Here is a 22,872-nt window from a genome sequence, read left to right as displayed (position 1 = left end):
ATTGCAGAGCCACTCTGAGGGGTGGCACAGTGGGGACCATGGCGGTGCCACCCTGGGGGACAAGACAGTGGAGAGCTGGGCTGATGTCACCCGGGCGTGCAGAACAGCAGGGAGATGGGATGATGTCCCCTGGGGGGCAGGATGATGGGAACCGAGGTGATGCCACCCGGGGGGATCAGGACATCGGGGACCGAGGGTGCAGGACATCGGGAAGTTGGGGTGATGCCACCCTGGGGGACATGCCAGCAGGAAGCAGAGGTGATGCCACCCTGGTACACAACACCGGGGACACGTTGGTTCCCCAGGAGTGCGGGACACCCCAGCAGACCCCCGCAGCCCCCCTTGCACCGGGGGGCGTTCCCGGGCGGTGCCGCACAAAGGCCGCCGGTGCCCCCGCCCCGGGGCCGTCCCGCAGCCCCGGGGCCGCCCCCGGTTCCCGGCCCAATAAACGCGGCCGCATTTGAACGCGGCGCCTCCCCCGGGCCCGCAACGCTCCGAGCGCTGCGCTGCGCTCCGCCAGCCCCGCGGCACCGGCAGCGGTGAGGCCGGGACGGGCACGGGAACGGGGGCGGCTGCGGGGACGGGGGAGGAACGGGAAGGGAAAGGAAAGGGGAATTACCGAGGCTGGGCGCGGGGGGAGCGCTGACCGGCCCGGTCCCTCCTCCGCGGGCGGTGCCGGGCCCTGCCCGCCCCTTCCCGTCCCGTCCGTTCGCGGCGGGGCCGGCCGCGTGTGCGGGCAGCGGCACCGGGAGCGGCGGCGAGGTGGGTGCCGGGGAACGGGGGGTGCTGCAGGGCGGGGGGTGCTGGAGGGATGGAAGGGGGTGATGGGGACAAGGCTAAGGGTAGGTTTGCTTCCTCATAGCTGCAGCGCGGTTTTGGGGTGGCTGCGAGTGGGTGCCACCCCAAAGCTCCCAGGGTCCGCCCGGTGCTGGTGACAGCCGCTCGCCCTCCTGCCAAGGGCACCGTCCCTGTTCCCGGAGGGATGCTCCGAGCGCTGGGAGCGGGGTCTGCGCCGCTCCGGCCGGGCTGAGCCCTGGAGCAGCCGGCTGCGGCCGGAGGAATTGATGACAGCGGTTGTTTTGTCATCGGCGGAGCTCTCGTTGTCGCCAGGGTGGCAGACAGCATCTGCTGTCTGGTCCCCAAGCGTGGGCCCGTCTCGCTTGGAGCATCCCTGTAGGGACGGAGCCAAAATCCACAGCCCAGGAGCACCCAGTGCTGGGATTTTAGTGGGTGACACTTTGGGTGTACCCAGCTCCTCTTCCTCATGTGCTCCCTGATGCGGAGCCGAGGAAGGCTCTGAGCTCGTTTCGCCGTGATTCAGCAGAGCGGGGCAGCTCTTTCCGAGCTCCGCGGGCATTCCCGCATCCCGCGTTTCCCCGGGGTGGATGGGTTCCCGCATCCCGCGTTTCCCCGGGGTGGATGGATTCCCGCATCCCGCGTTTCCCCGGGGTGGATGGGTTCCCGCATCCCGTTTCCCGGGATGGATGATTCCCGCATCCGCGTTTCCCCGGGGTGGATGGATTCCCGCATCCCGCGTTTCCCCGGGGTGGATGGGTTCCCGCATCCCGCGTTTCCCCGGGATGGATGGGTTCCCGCATCCCGCGTTTCCCCGGGATGGATGGGTTCCCGCATCCCGCGTTTCCCCGGGATGGATGGATTCCCGCATCCCGCCTTTCCCGGGATGCATTCCCGGGAATCGCTTTGTTTACTCCTGCAATAATCAGCTTTGTGCCTCCTCCACCTTGGGCTTTATCGCACCCGGGGCTCCCCGAGTCACCGCGGAGCCACTCCAGCCCCATTTGCAAAATCAAACCAGATGGGCGCTTTGTTTTTCCTTGCGGAGGGAAGGCTGGCAGTGAAAAGCCCTATTACAATGCAAATACCGGCCTGGCGTGAATATTCAAACGCTGCGCTGCTTTTGAAGCTCTTTACATAAATTTATAGCGCTTTTATAGCCATCGCTGCCCTGCTAATCTGGGCTGGAGCTTGGTTAACAGAGTCGCTGTTCTCTGCCAACTTTGGAGGGTCTGAGGGTGTTTTTTGGGGGTGTTTTGAGGTGCAGAGGGGAAATTATGAGCGTGGTCAATGGGGAGGAGGAGCTGCCAGCTGTAAGGGTGACTCTGGTGCTGACCCTTGAGGAGCTGGGCGTGCTGTCAAGTGATTTACTGACATTAAGGTGCTTCATTGTCCTTTGGGGTTTTGTTTTTGCCTTTGGTGTCTCGGTGTGATCCTTTGTGGGGCTGCTGCTCCAAGAGGGGATGGGGTGTTGGAAGGTGTCCTGGCAGGGTGTGGGGATTTTGGGGTGGACACAGGGACAGGACACTGAGCTCTTCCCTCTGGTGACCTGTGACAGGACCCAGGGAATGGCTGGAGCTGTGTCAGGTTTGGGTTGGGTTTCAGGAAAGGTTCCTCCCCCAGGCAAGGGTGACATTCCCAGGGCTGCCAGAGCTCCAGGAGTTTGGATAACACTCCAGGGATGCCCAGGGTGGGGATTTTGGGGTGTCTGTGCAGGGCCTGGAGCTGGATTCCATGATCCCTGTGGGTCCCTTCCAGCTCAGGGAATTCTGTGGTTCAGCAGAGCTGCTGATGGCTGAGATGGTTCATTAGGGAGGGAGATAATGAGGGTGAGACAACCTCAGCTCTGCCTTTCCAGCAAGGGCTCCACAGCCTGCTTTTGGTGGCTGCTGGGCCTCTCATACAGCCCCCAGCACTAAAACCTGAGCTCCTGGTGGGTTTTGCCAGCTGTGTTCACATCACCCAGGCTGTCACAGGTGCACTGGGAAGGGAAAGTTGCTTTAAAGTGGCCAAGAGTGTCCCCTCTCTCCATCACAGGGGGACACTCCAGCAGTGACATCCCATGGAGAAGGTGCTTGTGTTTGGAGGTGGCCACAGGATGCTGCCCTGCTGGGTAATTACTGCTAATTACCAGGCCCTCATTTGAGTCGAGGCAATCAAGAGGAGCAGTAAAAACATTTTCCTCACTGTCCCTTGGAGGTGATGGCTTCAGCGAAGGGCAGGTGGGGATAAGGGCAAGGTACCCACAGCCCTGGTTAGTGATGGAGAGCATCCCCAAAATCCCCAAATCTCCCTCCTGTGCAGCAGCAAATGTGATTTTGTATTGTCCTAGTGGAAGCTCATGGCTAGGGGTTGGAGTGAAGTGGCCTTTAAGGTCCCTTCCAACTCAAATAAGTCTGGAATTCCGTGATTCATCCTGCTTACAAACACCCCCCCCACCCCTCAAAAAAAAAGTAATTGTGCTAATTGTGGTGTTTCTCCTTGCTGATGCCATTGATTGACCAATCTGTGTCTTCATTAGCTCCAGGCTAAAGTTGCTATCGATTCCAGGCACTTAAATATGCGAGGCAGTAATTACTGCTTGAGCCTATATTGTTGGAGTTAAATTTAGCTGAGAATTTAGTCCTCTCAGGCCCCCACATTGTGTGCCGTGAAGGTTATCTGGCTCTCAGGAGGGGTTGGATTTAAAAGCAGGAAAGAAATGCCGGTTAAAACTTCCTCTTCTCATCATCATCATCCCGCAGTGCTTTGCTTCCCCGGGCTGCCAATAAGGAGAACAGAAAAAATCCAGAAATAAACCACACAGAATAATGTGGTGCTGACTGTCCTAAACATGCACTTTTCAGCTCACGCTGGTCATTCTGGGTGGGTTGAAGCAGCACAGAAGGGCAGCAATAAATCAGAACAAAGTGATGCCCTGTGCAGGGACCATCCCCTCTCCTGCTGGCGGGGGACTGGGGAGCCCCCGCTCAGCTGCTGCCTGCCTGCCCCTATTATCCCTGCTGCATCTCAGCTGCTGGCCCATCTGGAGCAGGGATGAAAGGCTGCCCTTTCACGGGGCTTTGTGTGCTCTGCCGGGTCCCCCCTTCCCCGGCACGGCACATGGATGGAGGTGGCAGCACCGCCGGGCTCTGATGCTGCTGCTGCCCTCGTTATCTGACTGCTGCCCGTGCCAGCTCCTCAGGTAGGAAGGAGGAAGCTCTGGGTGGTTTATTTTCCCCTGGCTGTGGAAGAGCTGCTGAATAATTCAGGCAGGAGAGAGGAGAGGAGAGGAGGCATCTTGGGTCACCTTGCGCAGCCGGCTGCGTGCCGGAGCCGCCTGCCTAAGATGGAGGTTGAGCAGGATTGCGGGATGGCCGGGCTGCTGGCAGCTCCTGGGGCCGTCTGAGGCCGGTGGGCACCCAGCCCCGGCCCCCCTGCTGCTGGGAAACGGGGAACCCCTTCTCCAGACTCTGCAGGGGTCCCTGGTCCCTATAAGCTCTGGTTGTGGGGATGTGTGAGGCTGTTCTTGCCAAAAACTCGCCAGGGCTGTAGGGCAGGTGTGGCCATGCACCTGATGCTCTTTTCCTTTAGGGATTGGGGTTTTCCTGCTGGTTTTATGGGGTTCCCAATGCCCAGGGTGAGTTTTAGGGCTCTGTGCTGTTGTGGCATTCCTCTAAGCTCTGGTTGTCCCCTGGTGTGGGGATGTGAGGCTGCCCTTGCCAAAAGCTCACCTGGGCTGTAGGGCAGGTGTGGCCCACACACCTGCTGCTCTTTTCCTTTAGGGATTGAGGTTTTCCTGCTGGTTTGGGGGGAATTCCCAATGCTGGATTTACCCAGGGTGAGTTTTTGGGCTCTGTGCTGTTGTGGCATTGTGTCCCTCTAAGATCTGGCTGTCCCCCAGTGTGGGGATGTGTGAGGCTGTTTTTGCCAAAAACTCACCTGGGCTGTAGGGCAGCTGTGGGCCGTGCACCTGCTGCTCTTTTCCTTTAGGGACTGGGCTTTTCCTGCTGTTTTTTGTGGGGTTCTCAATGCTGGATTTGCCCAAGGTGAGTTTTTGGGCTCTGTGATTTTGTGGCATTCTGTCCCTCTAAGCTCTGGCTGTCCCTCGCCACAAACTCACCTGGGCTGTAGGGCAGGTGTGGCCCACACACCTGCTGCTCTTTTCCTTTACTGATTGGGGTTATCCTGCTGATTTTCTGGGGTTCCCAATGCCCAGGGTGAGTTTTAGGGCTCTGTTCTGTTGTGGCATTGTGTCCCTCTAAGATCTGGCTGTCCCCCAGTGTAGAAATGTGTGAGGCTGTTTTTGCCAAAAACTCACCAGGGCTGTAGGGCAGCTGTGGGCCGTGCACCTGCTGCTCTTTTCCTTTAGGGACTGGGCTTTTCCTGCTGTTTTTTGTGGGGTTCTCAATGCTGGATTTGCCCAAGGTGAGTTTTTGGGCTCTGTGATTTTGTGGCATTCTGTCCCTCTAAGCTCTGGCTGTCCCTCGCCACAAACTCACCTGGGCTGTAGGGCAGCTGTGCTGCCCCGCTTTCTTTACTGATGGTTACCTGCTGTTCTGGTTCCATGCCAGGTGAGTTTGGCTCTGTTCTGTTGTGGCATTGTGTCCTCAAATCTGCGTCCCAGTGGGAAATGTTGAGTGTTCTTGCCAAAAACTCATTTGGCTGTAGGGGTTCCATGCACCTTGTCTTTCTAGATTGGTTCTGTGATTTTGGGTTCCCAATGCCCAGGGTGAGTTTTAGGGCTCTGTGCTGTTGTGGCATTGTGTCCCTCTAAGCTCTGGCTGTCTCTCACCAAAAACTCACACCCCTGATGCTCTTTTCCTTTAGGGATTGGGGTTTTCCTGCTGTCTTTGGGGGGAATTCCCAATGCTGGATTTGCCCAGGGTGAGTTTTAGGGCTCTGTGCTGTTGTGGCACTGTGTCCCTCTATGCTCCAGCTGTCCCTCACCAAAAACTCACTGGGCAGGTGTGGTCCATGTACCTAATGCTCTTTTCCTTTAGGAATTGGGGTTTTCCTGCTGTATTTTGGAGTTTCTAATGCTGAATCTGCCCAGGTTGAGTTTCTGGGCTGTTGTGGCACTGAGAGGGGTGATCCCAGTGCTCCAGGGATGCTCGGGGATGTACCGGGAGGTGGCATTTATCTCCCTGCACTAACTGGGGGAACTGGTTCTGCTCTGGAGACATCTCTGGGGGGGCAGGAGGTGGCTGACCCTGAAGATAAGAGGTTCAGAGGTGCTTGGGAAGCTCTGTGGGGTGGAGTCATCCTGGCTGTGAGTTTTGGGGCGGCTGGAATGTGCAGGCTGGGCTCCCTGACACCAGGATCCAGCCACTGCCAGGCCCTGGGGGTGCAGGTGGGAAATGGGGTGGCTGCTGTGGCAATGGAAACAAGTTTGTTGCCTTCCTCCTGCTCGCAGGCACCTGAGTTTTTGGGTGCTGCCTCCTCCTCTGTGCCCCAGGTCGAATGTGTCTGTGCCTCCCTGCTCCCCCCAGCGCTTGGGAAATCAGCTCAAGATGGATTTAGGGGGGGAAATAGGGCAGGGAGGGTGTGAGGCTCATGTGGAGGAGCTGTGTCCATCCCTGGAGTACCCACAGCTGAGGAAGGACAGCATGGCTGTGGGCTCTGTGCTGCTCCAGCCCTGCATCCCTCAGCAGATGTGCTCTGCCCTGGCATCTGCTCCTGCAGCCAGGGAAATCAAGGACACAGCTGCTGCCCTGCCTGCCCTGCGGATTCCCTGGCTGGGCTGGGCAGGGGAAAGCTGAAACTGGGAGCTGTGGAGCTGGGCTGCAATGGAGGCAGCTCTGGGGTGTCCAGGAGTGCTGCTGGGGGCCCAGGGAGCCACAGGAGCCCTGTGAGGAGCAGGGGGGACAGGGCTGGGAGGGGTAGGACCCCCTGTTTTGGGGAATGTGGCTGGCACAACCCCCAGCAGTGACAAAGCCAGAATTCCCATGGCTGGCTGGTGTGGGGTCATGGATGAGGCTGGGATGCCCATTTGGGGACACCAACTGCAGTGCCCATTGTCACCCAAGCACGGTGACAGTGCCTGTTGTGCCCCAGGGTAGTGGCACATGCACACCCAGGCTGTTTGGTGGCACTGCTGCCACCCAAAGCCAGCCAGGAGCCCTGAGCAAACAGCTGCAGCCAAATCCTTCGTTTCAGACAGGGAATTTCCCTCTACCCCCTGCCAGAACAGCTCCGGGAGCTGTGAGCAGGATGAGAGGGGTGAAAACTTGACTTGGAGGGGAAGATGGAGACCTGGGGCAAACTGGGTCTGGGTTTTGTGTGCCTGCTGCAGGACACAGGAACATTTTGGCTGTCCCCACGCTGCTCTGGGCTTGCTGCCTGTCAGACTCTGCCCTCAGCCAGGGCTGGGCCTGAAACACCTGAGGGAGAGCAGCACAGCGAGTGTGCTGGTGTTCACAGGGGTCTTGTGTTGAAGGAAGAGACGAGGATCTGACTCCATGTTTCAGAAGGCTGATTTGTTATTTTATAATATATATTACATTAAAACTATACTAAAAGAATAAAAGAAAAGGTTTCATCAGAAGGCCAGCTAATAGAATAGGAAGGAATGATAACAAAGGTTTGTGGCTCGGACAGAGAGTCAGAGCCAGCTGACTGTGATTGGCCATTAATTAGAAACAACCACATGAGACCAATCACAGATTCACTTGTTGCATTCAACAGATAACCATTATTTACATTTTGTTCTTGAGGCCTTCTCATCTTCTCAGGAATCAAAAAATCCTAAGGAAAGGATTTTCATGAAAAGATGTCTGCGGCACAGGGAGCTCTTGGCAGCTGGGCTTGATCTGGGGAGTTTTCTCCCAACCTAAAGCACTCCATGATCCTGGAGCTGTGTTTTTGGGGGGTGTGCTGTGCTCCTGAAGGGGGTGGCTGCCCTGAAGGGTTTGGGCTGGGCTCTGCTGCCCTCCCCTCCTCAGCCTTTGCTCCCTGCTGAGCTGTTCTTACCTTGTTTATCTTCTCACCTGCAGCACCTGGGGATCCCTGGAGCTCCAGGGAGCAATTTAGCTGCTGCAGCTGAGCCAGACGAGCTGACAGGAGCAGTGGGAGGTGGCACACAGGGACAGGGACGTGCCACCTGGGCTGTCCCTCCCAGGGTTTGGCTCTGCCTGGCTTTTCCCCCTGGCTCTTTCTGCTCTGTGCCTTCTTCCCCCAGTGGGCTGGGAGAGGCTGGAGCATCAATACAGCCCCAAACAGCCTGGTGGGCATCTCCTGTGGGGTTTTTTGCTGTCCCATGGCACCAGGGGTGGGTGACCTGTCCTGTCTGTTCCCCCAGGTGAGCGTGGCAGGCTATGGGATGGATGAAGCTGAGCAGGACCAGTATGAAGCTCGCCTCAAGGAGCTCTTTGACAGCTTTGACAGCACAGGCACGGGCTCCCTGGGCCAGGAGGAGCTCACTGACCTCTGCCACGTGCTGCAACTGGAGGAGGTGGCCCCAGCCCTGCAGCAGACCCTGCTCCAAGGAAACCTCCTAGGCAGGGTAAGGAGCTGGGGGATGCAGTGCCCGCATGCATGGGGTGGTTTGGGGGAGATTGATGGGTGTGGTTTGTGTGTGTCCAACATTCCTGAGGCTCTGGTGCCGCAGGACTCGTGGGGTTTGTTCTGGTCTGTTCAGCAGGGTGGGCTCAGGGCACCTCCAAGAGCAGAATTTGGGATAACAGGGGAGGGAACTGCTCTGTCTGCCCTGACTGGAGGTGGAATGAAACTCAGGTTTAGGCTGAGCCTTGTGCCCCGTGTGCTTTCCCAAGGCCAGAGCAGGTGCCAGCTCTGGCTGCCCTTGGCTCTCACTGTGTCTGTGTCCCCAGCTCTGCTCCTGGTGCTGCTGGCCTGGGTCACCTCCCCAAACCAGCTCACCAGGTGCTCAGACAGGCTCTGAGCCACCTGGGGTGGGACAAAGCCCTAAATCCAGGGCTTGAGCCTGTGATTTACCCTGGCTTAAGCTGTGGTTGGGCTGGCAGGGCTGTGTCCAGTCACGGGTGTCTCTCTGAGGTGCAGAATATTGTCCCACGCTGTCTGAGCCACCTCTGTCCCCATTGCCTGCTGCTGGTGGCTCCCCAAAGCCATTCTCCAGCTGTGGTTGTGCCTTTATGGGGTTAAATCCCATAAATCCCAGAAGCTGCTGCCCTTGGGGGATCTCCAGGTTCAGCTGGGTGTCCTTGTGCTCAGAGTGCATCAGCTCCTTCCCTGGAAATCACCCTGAAATCCATCACTGCTCATTAAAATCACACAAATGTGGAGCAGGGCAGCCAGGCAGCCATCCTGACTCCAATTCCCAATCAAACTGCAGTTCTCACAAACAGAATAATTCCTTTAATGATTAAAGGGATTTTTCCTTTTTCCTCCTCTTCCTCGCCTGCCCTGGGGCTGCATCTCCTCTGCTGGCACTGAGTGGGGCTGGGATGGATGCAGGTGGAGGTTGTTGACCTTTGGAGCTGCAGTGTGGCATTTTCTGGAGCACCAGTGACTTTCTGTGCTGTTGTCATCTTGACCATGGGTACTCGGATGCTGCTAGCAAAGAATCCCAGAATGGTTTGGGTTGGAAGGACCTTAAAGATCATCCAGTGCCACCCCTGCCATGGCAGGGACACCTCCCACTGTACCAGGCTGCTCCAATCTGGCCTTGGGAACGTCCAGGGACAGCCACAGCTTCTCTGGGCACCTTTTGCCAAGGTTTCACCTCCCTCCCAGCCAGGAATTCCTTCCCAATATTGAATTTAAATCTCTTTTCCTTCAGCTTAAAGCCATTTCCCCTTGTCCTATCACCTGGCTTTGCCACCAGTGGGATGGTGGCACAAAGAGAAAAGGACACATGTGGCTGTCACAGCTGGTCAGGGCAAAGAATCCCAGAATGGTTTGGGTTGGAAGGACCTTAAAAATCATCCAGTGCCACCCCCTGCCATGGCAGGGACACCTCCCACTGTCCCAGGCTGCTCCCAGCCTTGGCCTTGGGCACTGCCAGGGATCCAGGGGCAGCCACAGCTGCTCTGGGCACCCTCCAGGGGCTCACCACCCTCCCAGCCAGGAATTCCTTCCCAATATTGAATTTAAATCTATTTTCCTTCAGCTTTCAGCCATTGTCCTATCGCCTGGCTTTGCCACTTGTGGGATGGTGGCACAGAGAGAAAAGGAGAGATGTGGCTGTCAGGGCACCAAAACCCCCATTAAAGCATCCCAAATGCAGGGTCACACTCACCCCATCCCAACCCAGAGCTCCATCCCTGCCATCCCAGTTTATTTCACCCTCCCTTTGTCCCTGGGGATGGTTTTCCCTCTCAGCCTGGCACAGAGCCTCAGGACAATCCCTGTCCCTGCTCCCCAGCAGCAGCAGCAGCGATGGCCCAGGTTTAAGCACGAGCCAGATTTCAATTTCATGGCCCTGGTGGCATCCTTGGGGTGTCCTGGGGAGAGCAGCAGCAGCCCCAGAGCCCCCTGAGCCCAGACTTGTTGCACCTGCCCCTCGTGCTGCAGATGGTCGCAGCCTTTGTGTGCCTGCACTTCCAGGGGCTGGGATTTATGGGAGAGCACTGGGAGGGGGCACTGGGGGAAGGTTTTGTCTGCTCAGGGGCTGCTCGTGGGGCCACGTGCTTGTCTTTGTGCTGGGGCTCTGCTCCAGGCATCAATGGATGCTCTGGGGTCGTGAAACTGTGGGATGGTTTGGGTTGGAAGTGGATTTTAAAGATCATCTCATTCCAGCCCTCTGCTCTGGGTAAGGACTGGGAGCTGAGTGTGACCCTGCATTTGGGGTGTTTTGTTGGGGGTTTTGTGCCCTGGGATCCAGAGAGGGGCTGGAGCTACTGCCACCCCTGAGGTGGTTTGGGATTTAATGGGGTTTGGTGTGGGGTGTAAATCCTGCCCTGACCCGTGGGCTGGAGGTGCTGCCTCCCCTGAGATAGTCTGGGAATTATTGGGGTCTGGTGTGGGATGTAAATCCGTAAATCCTGCCCTGATTTGTGGGCTGGAGGTGCTGCCTCCCCTGGGATGGTTTGGGATTTAATGGGGTCTGGTGTGGGGGTAAATCCTGCCCTGACCTGTGGGTTGGAGGTGCTGCCACCCTGACATGGTTTGGGGGTGAAGGGGGTCTGGGGTGGGGTGGAAATCCTGCCTGACTCATGAGCTGGAGGTGCTGCCTCCTTTGAGATGGTTTGGGAATTATTGGTGTCTGATGCGGGGTGGAAATCTGTAAATCCTGCCCTGAGTCGTGGGCTGGAAGTGCTGCCTCCCCTAAGATGGTTTGGGAATTAATGGGGACTGGTGTGGGGTGTAAATCCTGGGGCTGGAGGTGCTGCCTCCCCTGAGATGGATTGGGAATTAATAGGGTCTGGTGTGAGGTGTAAATCATATCCTGACTTGTGGGCTGGAGGTGCTGCCACCCTGACATGGTTTGGGGATGAAGGGGGTTTGGTGTGGGGTGGAAATCCTGCCCCGACTCGTGGGCTGGAGGTGCTGCCTCCCCTGAGGTGGTTTAGGAATGAAGGAGGTCTGGTGTGGGTGTAAATCCTGACTCGAGGCAGAGCAAAACCCCTGTGGGAGTGTTTCCCTCACACACTGTGCGTGCAGATAATGCTCACAGCACTTCTGGGGTGCCTCAGGAAGGTTCCTTCCCCTCACCCTCGATGGCGGGAGTGAGGGGAGTCAGTTCTGGGGTGCCTCAGGAAGGTTCCTTCCCCTCACCCTCGATGGCGGGAGTGAGGGCAGTCAGTTCTGGGGTGCCTCAGGAAGGTTCTTTACCCTCACCCTCCATGCAGGAGTGAGGGCAGTCAGTTCTGGGATGCCTCAGGAAGGTTCTTTACCCTCACCCTCCATGCAGGAGTGAGGGCAGTCAGTTCTGGGGTGCCTCAGGAAGGTTCTTTACCCCTCACCCTCGATGGCAGGAGTGAGGGCAGTCAGTTCTGGGATGCCTCAGGAAGGTTCTTTACCCTCACCCTCCATGAAGGAGTGAGGGGATGGGTGTGGCTGGGCCTGTCTGTCTGTCTGTCCTCTCTGTGCCCTTTAATTAGCAGCAAACCAGAGGTGTCCTGGGGACAGTGCAGGGATGGGATGAGCCCTGGGAGTCTGTCCCTATGCCTGGCAGTGCCCAAGGCCAGGCTGGATGGGCTGGGAGCACCCTGGGACAGTGGAAGGTGTCCCTGCCATGGCAGGAGAGGGATGAGATGACCTTTAAGGTCCTTTCCAGCCCAAACCCTGCTGGGATTCTGTGAAGTTGGGCGCTGTGGGCCCTGTGCAGGGCCTGTCCTTGGGGCTGTCCTTGAGCAGGGACGGGGAGCTCAGGTTTCACCTGCACCACTGCATTCCCAGCCTGCAGCAAGGACAGCCTGGCTGGGCTTTCACTCCCAGCTCTCTGCAATGACCTCTTGCAAAACACCCAAATATCCTCCCCTGTGCCTGCAGTGCCCTTGCTGCTCCCCTTGGTGCCCTGTGGGCTGGGGCCTGGGCTACCCTGGTCTGATGGTGCTGCAGGAGTGGCTTGTTGGGACCTGAGGGGACAGCTGGAGCTGTGCCAGGGCAGGGCTGGATTTCAGGAAAAGTTCTTCCCCCAGAGGGTGCTGGCACAGCCCCAGAGCTGCAGGAGCTGCCAGGGATGCCCAGGGTGGGATTGCTGGGGGTCTGGGCAGGGCAGAAGCTGCACTGGATGTTCCCTGTGGATCAGGATATTCCCTGTTCATCAGGATATTCCCTGATCCCCATCTCCCCCAGCAGACATTTCCCTGTGCACCCTTCTGGCTGGAAATAGTCTGCAGGCAGGGGCAGAGCTCTGGGGATGGGGTTTGTGCTGGGGACCAGGGCAGGGAGCTGCAAGGAGCCCCTGCGGCCTGTCCAGGCCGTGCCAAGTGCTTTGTTTGCATGGCAGGGGCACAGGTACCCTGGCACAGGCTCCCAGCTCTTTCTAGTGCTAATCAGCACAGCTTCACAGGGAGTTGGCTGTGCAGGGGTGTTGGGATGTCTCTGAGGATCCAGGGTTGCTCAGCAGCACAGCTTTGGTTGGTCCCTCACTGCCTGGGCAGGCTGGGCTGGGCTGGCTGTGCCTCAGCTGCTGGGTTTGTCTTGTTTGATTTATTCGTTCTGAGAAAATTCTCCTTGCTGGGTGCTGCCCTGGCTGTGCAGTGCTGCTCTGGCTGTGGGGTTTGCAGAGCCGCCAAGTTGCTCCAAACCCCATCCAGCCTGGCCTTGGGCATTTCCAGGGATCCACAGCTGCTCTGGGCACCCTGTGCCAGGGCCCCACCACCCTCCCGGCCAGGAATGTGTGTGCTGTCCCTGATCCTGGATCCACATTGTTCATCACCTCCCCAACCTCCATTTCCTCCTGGCTGGTTGGGATCAGCCCCAGATTGCTGAGAGACCCCCAGGAGCAGAGACACAAATGAACAACACCAAAACAGAGTCATAAAATCAGAGTGGTTTGGGTTGGAAGGGACCTTAAAGCCCGTCTTGTTCTGGAAGGGACACCTTCCACCATCCCAGGCTGCTCCCAGCCCATCCAACCTGGCCTTGGGCACCTCCAGGGGTGGGGAACTTGTGCCAGGGCCCCCCCCCTAGCCTTGCAGGAGAATTTCTACAGGATTTCTACAGGATTTCTGCAGCCTTTGTGGTTGTGCTGTCCCGTGGCTGCCTTGCCTGGCTCATGCTCCAGCCCAGCTCCCATTTTATCAGTGCTGTTTCTCTCTCTTGCACTCTGTGCCTGCACACATCCAAGGTCAGAGGTGCTCCACAGGCTGCTTTTGCTGTTCAGCTGCTGCTGGGAAAACCTCTGGCCTATCCTGAGGACAAATTTCCCCCTTTTCCAGCTGGAACTCCACCTGCAGAGTGAGGAGAGCATTGGGGACCCCCTGTGCTGCTGATTTGCATTTGCAGTCCTGCTGTGCAGCACAGGAGTGTGGCTACATCCTGCTCCTCAGCCTCATCTTCTCAGGCTCCTGGGGGTGTCCTGCTCATTGAAAAATCCCAATGTGACCAGAGGGCCAGTCCACTTCATTAGACCCCAGTGTCTAATTAGACAGCAGCTCTGGAGTGGGTTTTACTAAGCCCACACTTTGCCTGGGGCTGTAGGGAGCAGGGAGGGCTGAATCTATTTCATTTTTCTATTTTTCCCCCTTTTGTTGGTGATTTGTCAGGCACACAATAGTGGGGGTGTGAGCAGCAGCATCTCAGCCTGCTCTTGGTGGGAGGAGTGGGCAGCAGAGCATCCTGTGCTCTGGGGGGCATTTCCCCCTCTGTTCAAGGGGATATTTGGCATTTTTGGGGATGAACAGCACACAGGGCTGTCTCATGGGCATCTGCTCCAGGGAAAGGCTTGATTTTAACGTCTTCTTGCTCCTCCCATGCCTCTGTGAGCACATGGGGTTTGAGCAGCTCTGAGGCTGGACTTGATAACCTTAATGATTATTTCCCGACTTTAATGCTTCTCCAAGCCTTCCTGCTCATTTGTGGCTTGGAATGAGAAGCTGTTCAGCTCAGCAGTGAATTTCCAGCATTCAGGAAGCACGGATGGCTGCCTGTGTCCTTGTGCAAGGGCTCAGCTCCTCCTCCTCCTCTTCCTCATCAGTCAGGCAGGAGCTGTGGGGCTCATTGTGCAGAGCAGGTGATGGCAGTGCTGCTGCACACCTGCCCAGGTGGTTGGATTTTATTTAATTCCATGTAAGAGATGCAAAGTGGGTCTTGTTTTCCCGTGAGCTCCCATCCGAAGGCATCCCCAGCACCCAAGCCAGGGATTGGCTCTGCCCATTCATTGCTGAGAGGATCCCATGGGGAGGGAACCTGTAATCTGAACACCCTCATCTTTTATTCATCCTCATTTGGTCTAAATGTCAAGTTTTCTTTATTTTAATGGGGGAAATTCTCCTCTCTCTGTAAACTGGCCTTTTTGAAGTACACCAGTGGCTGGGAATGGATGGCAGCAATTAGTATTCAGATGGAGGCATTCCTGATGAGCTTCTGTGCTGAACATATTTTTTAATTGTGTTAAAAAAATCTTTTAAAACTGTTTAAAGCCTCAGGGGCGATTGGCACTTCCTGAACTCCCCTGTACCTCCATGGCTCACCTCTGAGACTTACCAGGGGGCTTGTTGGTATTTTCTGTGCTTGCTTGACCCCCAAAAACAAGCTGGAGAACTTCAGGCTTGAACTTTGCTGCTTGTGCAGCATGAAAATCCCTCTGAGTGCAGCCCTGCCAGCCAGATCAGCCTCTCTGGGTTTCTTTAAATACAAAATCTTCTTGTTCCAGGCTAAAAATTCTTCTAGGATTTATTTAGCCAAGAGAAATGGCAGCAGCCAGCTCTGCCTGGCCACTGACCCATGTCACATTGCTCCTCCAGCTGTCCCCCAGGCTGGAATTGCTGACATTCCCCAGCAGGCTGGGAGGATGCTGCAGCCTCCTCCTGCCTCTGCCTGCCTGGCAGGCAGGAGCATTTCCAGGAAGGCACAGAAGGGAAAAAAAAAAACCCTCAGTGGCAGGATCATCTCTGTTTTATTCCCAGCTTCACTCCAGGCTTGGTGTTCCAAGTTCAGCCCTCCCAGAATTACAGGAGCTGCCCTGGGAAGGGAGGGATTTTTCTGCCATCCTCATTGGGAGTGGATTTTGGAGCTAAATTAGGGCAGTGGAGCATTTCCACAGCAGAACATCCATCCCTGCTCAGGAATGGCCTCACTGCAGAAGCACTGACCCAGGCCAGGTGCCCTCAGGGGATGGAGATGTCCCTGCTCCTTTTCATGTTCTTTTGGTTCCTGCTTGATACAAAAACCCAACCAGTGCCTGAAATCTGTGGTTTTGGGTCCTCCTGTGTGGCAATAATTGTTCCCACGTGCCTGCATGTCCCTTGCTGTCCCTTCTCCAGGGCTCCTTTGTGCCCCTTGCCCAGGGTGGTGGTGAGTGATCCCCAGTGCTGCTCATCTTCCTGCTGCATTTTGGGCTCATTTTAACTCCCTGCACCACCTCATTGCCAATTTCCTTCCTTTTTTTTTTTTTCTTTTCCTCATATTTTGGCCTCATATTTAACGTCCTGCACCTCCTGATTGCCAATTTCCTTCCTTTTTATTTTTCTTTTGTTTTTTCCCCCCTACAGGTCCACTTTGATCAGTTTAAAGAAGCACTTATCCTCATCTTATCCAGAACCCTGTCAAATGAGGAGCACTTTCAAGAACCAGGTAAATAATGAAATTACCTAAACTGGTACATTTTCATTGGCAAAGCAGCTCTGGGTGGCTCTCACAGAAGAACTTAGAAGGGAAAGTGATTTTTAGGTGCTGCCATCCATGCAGGAAAGGCTGATCTTGGGAAAAAAGGTGTTGGGGTTTTTTTAGTTGTTATAGAGATGAGGTAATTGAGAGATTTAAATATAAGATTTATACAAATTATTTCTATTAGTATGTATATGTTAATATTATATAGTAATTTCTATTTTAACTATATATTAGTAAAAATAGTTACTTCTATTACTATATTAAATCAATATCGTTATTTATATTTTAATTTTAGAAAAATATATTATTTATATTAATATTATTTGTTTATATTAATTTTATTATTATATTAATATATTTAATGATAAGTATGGTTATTTCTATTACTTATTATACTATACTATATTATATTAATAGATTATATTATGCTATACTATTATACTATACTATATTAATAGATTTAGATTTTAATTTTAAACTATTTCTATTAATATGTATATATTAGTATATTTATTGATAAGTATAGTCATTTGTATTTTAACTATATTAATATAATAATAAAGATGGTTATTTCTATTACTATATTAAATTAATATATTTATATTTTAATTTTATATAAAAATATTATTTATCTAAACATGTTTGTTTATATTAATATACTTATATCTTAATTTTATTTTTATATTAATAAGTATAGGTATTTCTATTAGTATAGTATATTAATGTATTTCTATTTTAATTTTAAATAAATAAATATATTTATAGTAATATGAATAAATTTGTTCTTATTAATATATTTATTTATATTTTAATTTTTCTAATATTTTATTTATTTTATTGAAAAAGATGTTATTTTATTATTACTTTTGATGAAGGGTGAGAAATGGATTAATTACAAAAAGGGAGCTGAGATTTGTTGTGGAACCTTGCACAAAGGTGTTTTCAGGGCATTTCATTTCAGGTGCAGTGCCTTGAAAATGGGGCATTTTTAGGTTTTCCTGGGCAGGAAAGGTTTCAGGTGCAGTGCCTTAAATGGGGCATTTTTAGGCTTTCCTGGGCAGGAAAGGTTTCAGGTTCAGTGCCTTGAAAATGGGGCATTTTTAGGTTTTCCTGGGCAGGAAAGGTTTTGGGTTCAGTGCCTTGAAAATGGGGCATTTTTAGGTTTTCCTGGGCAGGAAAGGTTTCAGGTGCAGTGCCTTGAAAATGGGGCATTTTTAGGTTTTCCTGTGCGGGAAAGGTTTCAGGTGCAATGCCTTGAAAATGGGGCATTTTTAGGTTTTCCTGGGAAGGAAAGGTTTCGGGTTCAGTGCCTTGAAAATGGGGCATTTTTAGGCTTTCCTGGGCAGGAAAGGTTTCAGGTGCAGTGCCTTGAAAATGGGGCATTTTTAGGCTTTCCTTGGCAGGAAAGGTTTTGGGTTTAGTGCCTTGAAAATGGGGCATTTTTAGGCTTTCCTGGGCAGGAAAGGTTTCGGGTGCAGTGCCTTGAAAATGGGGCATTTTTAGGCTTTCCTGGGCAGGAAAGGTTTTGGTTTTAGTGCCTTAAATGGGGCATTTTTAGGCTTTCCTGGGCAGGAAAAGTTTCGGGTTCAGTGCCTTGAAAATGGGGCATTTTTAGGCTTTCCTGGGCAGGAAAGGTTTCAGCTTCAGTGCCTTGAAAATGGGGCATTTTTAGGTTTTCCTGGGCAGGAAAGGTTTCAGGTGCAGTGCCTTAAATGGGGCATTTTTAGGCTTTCCTGGGCAGGAAAGGTTTCAGGTGCAGTGCCTTGAAAATGGGGCATTTTTAGGCTTTCCTGGACAGGAAAGGTTTCAGGTGCAGTGCCTTGAAAATGGGGCATTTTTAGGTTTTCCTGGGCAGGAAAGGTTTCAGGTGCAGTGCCTTGAAAATGGGGCATTTTTAGGTTTTCCTTGGCAGGAAAGGTTTTGGGTGTAGTGCCTTGAAAATGGGGCATTTTTAGGTTTTCCTGGGCAGGAAAGGTTTCAGGTGCAGTGCCTTGAAAATGGGGCATTTTTAGGCTTTCCTGGGCAGGAAAAGTTTCGGGTTCAGTGCCTTGAAAATGGGGCATTTTTAGGCTTTCCTGGGCAGGAAAGGTTTTGGGTTTAGTGCCTTGAAAATGGGGCATTTTTAGGCTTTCCTGGGCAGGAAAGGTTTCAGGTTCAGTGCCTTGAAAATGGGGCATTTTTAGGCTTTCCTGGACAGGAAAGGTTTCAGGTGCAGTGCCTTGAAAATGGGGCATTTTTAGGCTTTCCTGGGCAGGAAAGGTTTCAGCTTCAGTGCCTTGAAAATGGGGCATTTTTAGGTTTTCCTGGGCAGGAAAGGTTTCAGGTGCAGTGCCTTGAAAATGAGGCATTTTTAGGTTTTCCTGGGCAGGAAAGGTTTCAGGTGCAGTGCCTTGAAAATGGGGCATTTTTAGGCTTTCCTGGGCAGGAAAGGTTTTGGGTTTAGTGCCTTGAAAATGGGGCATTTTTAGGCTTTCCTGGGCAGGAAAGGTTTTGGGTTCAGTGCCTTGAAAATGGGGCATTTTTAGGCTTTCCTTGGCAGGAAAGGTTTCAGCTTCAGTGCCTTGAAAATGGGGCATTTTTAGGCTTTCCTGGGCAGGAAAGGTTTCAGGTGCAGTGCCTTAAATGGGGCATTTTTAGGCTTTCCTTGGCAGGAAAGGTTTTGGGTTTAGTGCCTTGAAAATGGGGCATTTTCAGGCTTTCCTTGGCAGGAAAGGTTTCAGTTTTTCTGTTTTCCCCCTGCAGCAGGGCCTGGGAGCTGCGGGGCCATGCTGGGGCTGAGCCCTGCAGCTCCAGCTGGTGCCACACCTGTATGGAAATCCCTAATCCTGTCCTTGGAGCAGCAGGGGAGCCAAATCCCCCAAGGAGAAAACAGCTTAGCAAAGGGGGAGAGAGAATTCTCCAGATTTCCTCTCCTGGAGCATCAATCTCAGCTGGAGCATCCCACTCTGCAGAGAGGAGCCTGCCAGCAAAATTACAACTTTCCCCTTTCCATAAGGCTGCAAAAACCACAGGGTTGGAAAGGTGTGATTGATGGATTATTTTTATTTTCCACCTCCCATTTCCAAAGCTCTTTGATGCTGTGAGAGGGGGTGATGGCAGCTCCTGTGCCCAGCATTGCTTAATGGAATTTGCAAGTGCAGCTCAGGGGGGAGCATTCCCTGCCAGCCCCTTGGGAAGGAGCTGGCACAGAGCAGGAATAGGCCCCAGTGAGGCAGAACTAATCCAGCCTTCTGCATTTATTGGGGTATCATATGGCTGAGAAGCTCCAGCTTGATTGAAATGTAAATAAATCTCCCAGAAACAGCTAAATTTGGGGTTATCACAGGGGAAATTACCAGTGGAGCTGGAGAGCCCTCCTTGGGGATGCTCTTGTCAGAGTGGGGTTGGAGTGGCAGGAAATCAAAGGGTGTGGGGTGCAGGTAGGGAGCCAGAGCCAGGCAGGCCTGGGAGGCATTTTATTTTTAATGCATTTTGACAGGTTGGTTAATGCCAAAGTCTTTGCTTCTTTTAATTTAGATCAAACTGGAGATTTGGAGAAACAAGCTGCTTTGTGCTGTTGGTGTCAAACTGTCAGGGAGTGTGGAAATGCTGGTGCTCCAGCCTGCCCCAGGCTAGGGGGAAAATTGAGTTAAGAGCTCTAAATCGTATCATTTAAATGAAAATTTAATTTGGGGGGGATTGGAGGAGAGGGGGGAGGGAGGGAGAAGCAGAGATTTTAAGGCTGTTTGCAGCATCTGGGAAGGAAGGGGCTCTGGGGGTTTTCTGCAGGGATTTGGGTGATGGGGAGCACTGGGGGCTTTGTGTGGGGACACAGCCAGGGGGTGGCATGTCCTTGTCCCCATGGGCATGTCCTTGTCCCCATGGATGCTGTCAGCTCAGGAGGGTGACAGGAAGGACAGGGAGCTGTTGGAGGCACAGAGGGATGCAGCTCCTCTGCTGCTCAGAGATTTGAGGCTGGAGAAAAGAAGATTTGGGGACACCTTCCAGCCTTTTCCAGTAACTGAAGGGAGCCCAAAAGAAACAGGGAAAGGGATTATGGAGTGACAGGACAAGGGGAAATGGCTTTGAAGTGCCAGAGGGCAGGGATGGATGGGGTATTGGGAATTAATTCCTCCCTGTGAGGGTGGTGAAGCCCTGGCACAGGTACCCAGAGCATCCCTGGCAGTGCCCAAGGCCAGGCTGGACAGGGTTTGGTGCAGCTTGGGATGGTGGAAGGTGTCCCTGCCATGGCAGGAGATGATTTTCAAGGTCCTTTCCACCCAAACTGATTCTGTGCCAGGCTCTGGGGTCACAGGGGCTGGGGACAGGGAACCAGAAGTGCTGCAGTTCCTGCAGAAGCAGCCACTGGGGTTTCCTCATTTCGGGGGGAAGCGCTCAGGCTTGCACAGAGCAGCTGATATGTATTTATATAAATCATTTTTTTGTCTTGAATTCCCTTTGCAAAGGCAAGAGTGGCAGGGAGGATGGTGCTGCAGGCAGAGCTCCAGAGCTGCTGTGATCAGCTCTGTCCCCTCGAGGGTGACACTGTGGGGACACAGACCCAGCTGTGAACCCGAGCATCAGCTGGGCAAAGCCACCTCTGCTGGGAACAGGGGTGGGGAGTGCCAGGAAAAGCAGGAAAAAAGCTTGAATGTGGTTTAAAATAATCACTATTTATAAAATATCACCCTGCCCTGTCCCAGTCCTCATTCCCATGGGACGGGGCTGGGTGCTGCTGCTCTTTGTCCACGGGTCACTGCAGCAGTGAGGGGACAATAAAATAGATTTAAGGGTGGAAAAAGGAAAAAAAAAATCAGTTGTGTGGGTGATTAGAGAAGGAAAAAAATCAGGCTTTTTTTTTTTTCCTCCCCATTATAGCAAATAAAAAGTGCATGGAAGCTGGGCTAGGGAGGGATTATGGGGTGGAGTGCAGGATTACAGGAACACCCAGGAGAAATTAAAGAGCTCTTTGACGCCATCCTCCCCACAGTCACGAGGGTTTGGGGGTTTTTCCTTTCCTGTTTTTTCCTTCTCTTTCTGGAGACAGCAGAGGTGCCTTCTAAAAAAGGGGCTGGTGGGGATGATCCCTTTGGAAGAACCCCATCCATGGGGGATAGGTTGTTCAGGTGGGGTAGAACCAGTGTCACAGCCCAGGCAGGGCTGCCTGATGCCACAGAGTATTTTTGGGTCCAAACCCGTTGGTTTTGGGTTGTGGTGACCCTGCCAGCACTCCTCTCTCCCTCCAGTGCTGAGGCTGGATGGTGAAATAGGGCTTGGGGGGTTCAGGCATACCTGGAGCCTCAGGGGATTAGGATTTAGCAGATCCTGGCTGCTTTGCCCAGCACTTGGAGCATCCCTGCCTTCCAAATCTTAAGCAGCAGAGAAATTAATTTCCCCTCTGAAGGCTGGGATTGTGGGATGAGGGGGCTCCTGCTCTAAACCCCCTTTTGTCTGAGCTGCAGGGCTTTGATGCTGGGCCCAGGGAAGCTCCCTCCCCATCTGAGGGCAGAGCAGGATTTTGAAATGACTTATCTGGTGCAGAAAGGCAGAAAATCAAGTGTAAATCTCCAGCCACGGAGACATTTCAGTGGGATGGATGGGGGGAGTGAGAGAGGAGGGAATTGATGGCTCCTGTCTGTGGTGCTTAAATCAGGGAGTGAAATGCAGAATTATAGGGGGGTTGTTTCATTTCAGGGGCACTTGGAGGGCCACAAACCCTCTGGGCAGTGGGCAGGAAGGTGAGAGGCTGCTTCTCTCAGCCTGGGGGCAAGTCAGACCCCAGTGTCTGATTAGACACCAGCTCTGGAGTGGGTTTGACTAAGCCCACCCTTTGCCAAGGGCTGTAGGGAGCAGGGAGGGCTGAACCCATTTTATTTTTCTCTTTTTTCCCCCCTTTTTTAGTAATTTGTCAGCCACACAATATTGGAAGTCTGAGCAGCAGCATCTCAGCCTGCTCTTGGTGGGAGGAGTGGGCAGAGAGCATCCTGTGCTCTGGGGGGCATTTCCCCCTCTGTTCAGGGGGATATTTGGCTTTTTTGGGGATGAACAGCACACAGCGCTGTCTCATGGGCATCTTCTCCAGGGAAAGGCTTGATTTTTGACATCTCCTTTCTGCTCCTCCTGAGCACATGGGGTTTGAGCAGCTCTGAGGTTGGACTTGATCACCTTAGTGATTCTTTTCCAACTTTAATGCTTCTCCAGCCCTTCCTGCTCAGTTCCTTCTCATTCCTCTCTGGGAATGAGCCTGTTCAGCTCGCCAGTGAATTTCCAGCATTCAGGAGAAACATGGATTGCTGCTTTTTGCTTTTGTGTGTGCCCAGCATTCCCTGGATATTGGGGATGGTGGGAACATCAAGGGCACCACTGCTCTGCTGGGGGGTTTGCTGGGGAAGCAGGAGATGGAGAGGCTTGGAGGGGGCTGCAGGTGTGGGAGGTGTCTGTGTCCACCCAGCTGCAAAGGAGAGGGATTTGTGCTGCAGGATGTGATAAGGGAAATGCTGGAACCCAGTGTTAACAAAACCACCCTGGCTGTGGAAATTGGGATTTCAGGGTGCCTGGGCTGGGATCTCCTCAGGCACAGCTGGTTTGGAAGTTGGAGCAAACTTTGTTCTCCTCAAGCTGTGTGAAGGGTCACCTCTCCCTCCTCAGGGATGTTCTGGGGCTCCACAGTTCTTCAATTACAAAAGGCAAACAAGCTCACCCGTGGTGCTCAGAGCAGAGAGAAGACAGAAATCAGCCTGAAAAATGCTCAAAGCACAACATGGGGAGAGGCTCCTGCTGTTCCCTTTGCTGTGCTCACAGGGGGCACAGCGTGGTGGCACTTGTGCTCCTGAGAGCCACAGAGCAGAAGGGACTTTGAAAACCACCTCATTCCAACAGCAGGAACACCTTCCACAGACCCCTGAATTTCCAGCTGGTAAA

At 53.4% G+C, this 22,872-nt stretch overlaps 1 protein-coding gene across 4 annotated transcripts in view; it reads left to right on the top strand.

Moving 5' to 3' along the window:
* Window positions 1-471: 471 nt before the first annotated feature.
* Window positions 472-22,872, top strand: part of NIN (ninein) — an 84,438-nt gene continuing 62,037 nt past the window's right edge. For all 4 annotated transcript variants that reach the window (XM_064715948.1, XM_064715945.1, XM_064715946.1 and 1 more), the window contains exons 1-3: window positions 472-539; window positions 8,075-8,278; window positions 15,855-15,936. In XM_064715948.1, coding sequence (XP_064572018.1) covers window positions 8,096-8,278; window positions 15,855-15,936 — 265 coding nt within the window. In that variant the 5' untranslated portion in view covers window positions 472-539; window positions 8,075-8,095. The remainder of the gene's footprint in view (window positions 540-8,074; window positions 8,279-15,854; window positions 15,937-22,872) is intronic.

This window comes from Zonotrichia leucophrys, chromosome 5 (assembly GCF_028769735.1).
Source record: "Zonotrichia leucophrys gambelii isolate GWCS_2022_RI chromosome 5, RI_Zleu_2.0, whole genome shotgun sequence".
Taxonomy (NCBI): Eukaryota; Metazoa; Chordata; class Aves; order Passeriformes; family Passerellidae; genus Zonotrichia; species Zonotrichia leucophrys.
This window is presented reverse-complemented; position numbering and strand designations above follow the sequence as displayed.